This window comes from Mandrillus leucophaeus, unplaced genomic scaffold (assembly GCF_000951045.1).
Source record: "Mandrillus leucophaeus isolate KB7577 unplaced genomic scaffold, Mleu.le_1.0 Scaffold284, whole genome shotgun sequence".
Lineage (NCBI taxonomy): Eukaryota > Metazoa > Chordata > Mammalia > Primates > Cercopithecidae > Mandrillus > Mandrillus leucophaeus.
In genome coordinates, this window is record NW_012102965.1 from 1,679,964 (window position 1) to 1,687,141 (window position 7,178).

Below are 7,178 nucleotides of genomic sequence, written 5' to 3' on the forward strand. Positions count from 1 at the left end.
AAGAACCAAGTTGGTTTTTTTTTCTTTTTTTGGCAGAAAAGTAATAGCGAATCTCTGCTGTTGGCCAAAAGTATTTGTATAAAAACAGTAAAACCGAAGGAGCAGGTAAACAGGGTATTTATTATTCTTCCTGTTACCAGGCAGAACTAAACCTCTATCATGGTATTTTTATTTTCTAAGTGACTAGAGTGGATTACGATATGTACTAGGTTTACGTAAGTGAGGAATGAGTGCATTGCTGCTATTATACTTGGTAGATAAGGACCTTCATGACCTCTTTTTCCCGCCCCATTAAAAAATCTGTAATAACTCTAGAGCTTCAGGATCAGTAAAAGTCAGCAATCTTAGGCACACTCACCCCAACTGACTTTTTCTCCCTGTCGGTTCAGACTCCCTCCTTTTAAATTAGGACGTGTTGAGCTAAAACACTGCTCATTTTCTCTTGAATATGGTACAGTAGACAGAGCTTTGCTGGCCCAGCGAGTGAAAACCATGCATAGGCTGTGCCTGAAAAAGTTCTGCCTCTTGTTTCTTATTTAGATATTAGAACTACATGCTTGCTTTTGAGGCAGAAGTTTATATCAAAAAGGTATTTAGAAAAATAAGTCGAATTTAACACAGTCATAGGAAAAGATGTACTAGGATAAATGGTGACACTTTATGTTTAGACCCTGTCTAAGTATAGTCCTTAAAAAAGATGTATCAAGTGTGTTTGATTACTTTCCAAAGTTTTGGTATGCACAGTGGCAGTACTTTCCTAAAGGCCTTTTCTTTGTCTTTTACTGTCATAGTTATTAGATTTTTATGCCTCACCTTAGAATTTAAGGGAAAGGCCTGAGCTTGTTCCCGCTCTAGGTGCCCACTTTTTTCTTTCGGAACACATGTGAATAGACATGCAGACCCTGTGGTCATACGACAGGAAGTCTGCAGGTTACACCACCCTGGAGGCAGGAAATGCACATCTCCGCTCCCTCCCTTACCAACCCCCCACTGTTATGTCCTGTGTTCAAAGTGTCCAGGAGGCAGTTGGGACCACTGGTTCCCAGGGTTGTGTTAAAAGACTGAGCCACATGTTAACTGGATGTGGTGTGAGAATATCACCTTGAGGGTAACGCTCCCCTTTTGCACTTCTCAAGATTGTGCAGGGCGGAGCAGCTATTGTGGACACGCACAGGGTGACATCAGTAAGTCCCACAAGAAGAGCGATATAAAGAAACCTGTGGTTATAACCTCCTTGTACTGAACTAATCTTGGAGTTTACCATGTTGCTTCAAACTTCTTGTGATTGGACTAGGTTACCTTAAAGATCTCTTCTAATCTTGAAAAATCTATGAGTCTATGCTTATCATTAGCTATGATGTAAATCATTTATTTATTTTTCTCTAATCTGCAAATGTTCTTAATGCTACAACCTTAATAAAAAGCTGCCACAGGAGAAAACATGGACTTCACACTTTTGTAGGAGACAACTGACTTGGATTTTTTAAGATAATAGAAAATATGATGCCCTTACAAATAGATAATCCTGAATTATGTTTTGCAAACAACTATACCTCTTTTAAAATGCCATTTATAACCTAAAACCGTAATGAAATTTTAATGTTTTTTTTTGAGGTATCCTCTGTAGTGATAAATGAAGCTCACAATAGATTCTTATCACAGCTTTCAACTGTCACAATGAAGAACTTAGTTGTTTGCATGTTCTGAAAATGTATTTCTCTGTCACTGTGATACCCTTTTTTTTACAGGAATATTCTGTATCAGTAAAATCTCGGTCATTTAAATTCTAGACAAATATCAATTTTTATTTCTACATTACATCTCGTAAAATATTTTCTTATATACTTACCTACTTTTTTTTAAGGAAATGGAAGCTGATTTGACCAGATGAGAGGCTACTTACATAATTAACATACAGATACACTTTTCAAAGTAATAGTGAATAAAGGGCAATCTTGAAAGTTTATCATTTCATTAAATTTCTGTTTTAACGCTCACTAGTTAGCAGAATGCTATCATTTGCCCTTCTTGAAATGAATTGTTCACTTTTCAGATTTGCCATGATGATAGCGCTGCACAAACTTTTTTTTTTTCTTTAGAGATGGAGTCTTGCTCTGTCATCCAGGCTGGAGTGCAATGGCACAATCTCAGCTCATTGCAACCTCCACCTTCCAGGCTCAAGTGATTCTCCTGCCTCAGCCTCCTGAGTTGCTGGAAATACAGGCACCCGCCACCATGCCTGGCTAATTTTTTTGTTTTTTAGTTGAGACGGGGTTTCACCATGTTGGCCAGGCTGGTCTCCAACTCCTGATCTAAAGTGATCTGCCAGCCTTGGCCTCCCAAAGTTCTGGGATTACAGGTGCGAGCCACTGCACCTGGCTGCTGCAGAAACTTTTTTATGGGGAGCTCTTACCTCTGAAATTACAGAGGACAATGAGGTACAGAACAATTATCCAGCCAAGTCATGCAAGAATTCCGTTAGTCTTGGTTCCTTCTAGTGAGGTAGGGGCCAACTATAATACATTTAAGTGAAAGATGAGAGGAAGGAGTATTGATAATGAAACATTTCCTCTTTATCATTACATTTGGTGCAAACATAATTTGCCTCATTTGTTCTTTAATAGAAATGTATAAAAATACCCTATTTGCTCTCTATTTCTTTGTAATTGTCTTTTCCTTTCGTTTAGAGACCCTGTCAACTATTATAATTGTGACTTTAAAGAATACGTTCCTTCTGGAGGCAAGAGATAGGCTAGGCTATATTCACTGTTATTTATGTGCTCCAAGGTTTATTTAAAGTAGAGGTTAGAAACTGGAAGCTGCCCTTAGCTTCTTTCTGTGTAGAAAACACTCCCTGAAAGCTTGAGCTAGTGGTAGCTCATACACTGAGCAGTGGTGTGTGTGTTTTTTTCCCCACTATAGGAAATTCCTGGAATAACTCTTGTGACAGAAGACATTGCATTGCCTTTTATGAAGGTAGGTCCCTTAGAGCAAGAAACGAAAGTACAGACACATGATTAAAGCTCTGCTGCCTATTATGGTGGTTCCAAAAGGGATTGCAAATTGGCTGGGGCGGGGAGGGCAAGGCACTAGGGTGGGTTTTCTGGAGAATCCTTCCTACATGGGTGAGTGATCACTGAGTATGATAGTATGGCAATTCTCAGGAATGCTCTTTGAAGAAGGAAGTTTCCTGAAGATAGAAGAGAATTACGGTGCTCAACTTAAACCTTCCAAAACTGTGCCTCAGGCCAGGCTGTACTAGGGAGGTCTGGTAGATGATCTTTAGAGAGGCTGGTAGCTGCTTTTACTTTATTTGCACAACTATTACTCCCTCAAAATGAGCGCGTGCACGCACACACACACACACAGAATTTCCAGTCTTAAAACCATTAAGTAATGTGGGCTAGGATTATCTAATTTCCTTCTGGTTCTAAAAACAGCTTTTTTGTTTCTCAAGAGTGATCTGTATTGGCCCCCATCAACCTCTGAACATTAAGCTGTAGCTGTTAGTGTCTTTCTGCAACCTGGTGGCTTCAGAATAGTTTCGGAGTACCATAGGAGAATGGGGTGGAGTGAGTAGAAAATAATATGTATGTCGTTAAAACTAGGGGGAGTATTTTAGTGCAGTTTCCTTGAAGCTCCTTTGTTGTTTTTGGCATTTGGCATTGCCTCCTGTTAATCATAGCTTGATGTAGACTGGGAAATCTCAACTTCTGGCAGCAGGGAGCTCCGGGTGCTGATGCCTTTTATTTCCATTTGATTCTTTTGTATCTGTGAAGGGCAAGCTAGGCCTGGGCAGCTGGGGGAAGGCTGTGGCATTTGAGGTCACAGTGATTCACTGCGGGCGAGAGAGCGCAGATCGGGGCCCAGGTTAGTGGTTCTAGGTTTTGGTCTTAAGAAGAATCTCTTAAAAATAGACTGATGATCTGTGTTTCCAGGCAAAAGCATGGGACTGCTGTGAAGTCCTACTAACACGTGAAGATGAAGAGAAAAGAAAGGTTTTGTTAATAGTTTAAAAGGTGTTTTAAAAGATTCTACCCTTTCATTTTATTTATTGTTTATTGTTTCTGCCTTTTCCACTAGTCTTACCAAATCCATAATGTGTTTTTATTTTATTTTTAGAGATGGGGTCTCCTTTTGTTGCCCAGGCTGGAGTGCAGTGGCATGATCATAGCTCACTAAAATCTCTAATTCCTGGGCTCAAGCAATCCTCCCATCTCAGCCTCCTGAGTAGTTGGACTATAGTCATGAGCCACCACACCCATCCAGTTTCTTATTTTTTCTTATTTTTTTTGTAGAGATGGGATCTTGCTATGTTGCCAGGCTGATCTCAATCTACTGGCCTCAAGTCATCCTCCTGCCTTAGCCTCTCAGAGTGCTAGGATTATAGGTGTGAACCACCATGCCAGACCATAATTTTTTTAATGGACAACAAACCAGTGAAGAAAAATTTTGAAAGAAGTATCATCCACAATTCTATAGTTCCTAATGTACCAACTGTCTCTTCTCCCCCATTTCCTCTTGGCTTTTGTTATAGGTATGCATATTTTACCCAGTAGTAATTGTGATCTAGAGATATTAGATAAATTTTAGAAATTATGTTATTGTAAACATTTTTTCATGTTGCTATGTAAACTTATAATTTCTAATGACTGTATAGGATTCCACTGGATGGCAGTGTCTTTTTATTTTTATTATTTTAAATTAATAAGTGTGTGAGGAAAAACTCTGTCCAAACTGTGTTTTCCCTCTCTCGCACTGCAACAATAATCAACACAGAAAAACACTTCTGTTACCAAATGTATGGGAATTCTTTCCTCACGCACCAAGCAGCAGACAACAGCTGGGTGTCCTCTAATTCAGTTCTGACGCTACCTACCGAGAGACATGTGTCAGATCCCACAGGTTGGGGGGCATAGTCCCCAAGACTACCTTCCATACCCTCAGATACCAGGTGCAAGTCCAGGCCTCTGGAACTTCCGACCAACTGTCTTCAAGTTGGGGTTCCCACGAAACCTCTTTAGGTTTGGTTAATTAGCTGGGGTGGCTCACAGAACTCAGGGAAACATGTTTAGTGGCCTATTATAAAGGATATTGCAAAGGATACAGATGAAGAGATGCATAGAGTAAGGTCTGGAGGAAGGGGCGTGGAGCTTCCAGGCCCTCGTTGGACTCACCACCCTCCAGGAACCTCCACCTGTTCAGCTATGGGGAAACTTCCCCAACCCAGTCTTCTGGGATTTTTATGGAAGCATTCCTTTCCTCCAGGGTATGAGGTGGGGCCCTCTTAGGGGAGGGTCTTAAGATCCACAGTCAGAAAGGTAGGGGGGTGGGGCGGGGGTGGTGGTGGGGAGTGGTGGTGGGGGGAGAGTCCTGCCTTAAGGCAGGTGAAAGGAAAGCAGGAGAGAGAGAGTTTCCTGAGACTAGTCCTGGTCCCGAAGCCTAAAACACCCAATATTATAACAGTAGGCTGTAACAAAGGCTATGGGCATTATGAACCAGGGGTGGGTGGATGAAAATTAATACATACAAAACACCACAATAAGTATGTCATATTTTATTTTGAGGTAGGGTCTCACTCTGTTACCCAGGCTAGAGTGCAGTGACACAGTCATAGCTCACTGCAACCTTGAACTCCTGGGCTCAAGCAGTCCTCCTCCTTCAGCCTCCTGAGTAGCTAGAACTACATGTGCATGTCATCATGTCTGGTTAATTAAAACTTTTTTTTTTGTAGAGACAGGGAATTACTATGTTGCCCAAGCTAGTTTCGAACTCCTAGGCTAAAGCCATCCTCCCAACTCGGCCTCCCAAAGTGTTGGTATTACAGGTATGAGCCACCATGCCCTGCTGGGTTGCAGTGCCTTAACTCAATTGTTCTTCTGTTTTGTTCTACTCAGCCTCCTGAGTAGCTGAGATTACAGGCGTGCACCACCATGCCCAGATAATTTTTGTATTTTTAGTAGAGGTGGGGTTTCACCATGTTGGTCAGGCTGGTCTTGAACTCCTGACCTCAGGTGATCTGCCCACCTTGGCCTCCCAAAGTGAATATTTTTATACATATAGTTTTTCTTTTGATCTATTCCCCTAAGGTTAAGAGCCCAGAAGTAATATTGGGTGAAAGGCTATGACGATTTTTATAGCATTTGATTCTTATGATAAATTGATATTCAATGAAAGGGATGTCACACGCTTCCATGTGAAGAGACCACCAAACGGGCTTTGTGTGAACAATAAAGCTTTTTAATCACCTGGGTGCAGGTGGGCTGAGTCTGAAAAGAGAGTCAGCGAAGGGAGATAGGGGTGGGGCCATTTTATAGGGTTTGGGTGGGTAGTGGAAAATTACAGTCAAAGGGGGTTGTTCTCTTTCGGGCAGGGGTCAAAAGGTGCTCAGCCGGGGAGCTACTGAGCCAGAAGAAGGAATTTCACAAGGTTAATCACTCAGTTAAGGTGGGGAAGAAACATATCACAATGGTGGAATGTCATCAGTTAAGGCAGGAACCAGCCATTTTCACTTCTTTTGTGATTCTTCACTTGCTTCAGGCCATCTGGATGTGTACGTGCAGGTCACAGGCGATATGATGGCTTAGCTTGGGTTCAGAGGCCTGATATTCAGAGGCCTGAGCAGGATTAGGGGAGGCATGGGAATCTAGAGTGGGAGAGATTAAGCTGAAGGAAGATTTTGTGGTAAGGAGTGATATTGTGGGGTTGTTAGAAGGAGCATTTGTTGTATAGAATGATTGGTGATGGCCTGGATATGGTTTTGGATGAATTGAGAAACTAAACACAAGGTCCGAATAAGAGAATGAGAAAAACAGACACTAAAGGACTAAATTGGGAGGACATCCAATTAGAGAGGACCCAAGGGGGTTCAGTGTAATTACTTGCTTGGTTGGCAAGTTTAGGCTCTATCCTTGAGTTTTTTTATGTTGTCATATACCAGGCCAGATTGATTTAGGTAAAAACAACACTTTTCATTTAAAAATATAGAGTCTTTTTTTTTTTTTTTTTTTTTTTTTTTTAGGAAAAAGAAGAATTTATTCACTCGAGACTAAAAACTAAAGGCCTGGGCCTGAGAACTGAATCAAGATGGATTAGAAATGGCTAGGAGAGAGTGAGTGAGATTGGTAGTGTGGTGGACATAGCTGGGGGGAGGAAGAGGGTGGCGTAAGAACAGGAAC

The 7,178-nt window shown here is 41.4% G+C and overlaps 1 protein-coding gene across 1 annotated transcript in view; it reads left to right on the forward strand.

Moving 5' to 3' along the window:
- GSAP (gamma-secretase activating protein) overlaps positions 1-7,178 on the forward strand; it is a 110,608-nt gene that overhangs the window by 67,047 nt on the left and 36,383 nt on the right. The window contains exon 19 of the mRNA XM_011985462.1: positions 2,923-2,976. Coding sequence (XP_011840852.1) covers positions 2,923-2,976 — 54 coding nt within the window. The remainder of the gene's footprint in view (positions 1-2,922; positions 2,977-7,178) is intronic.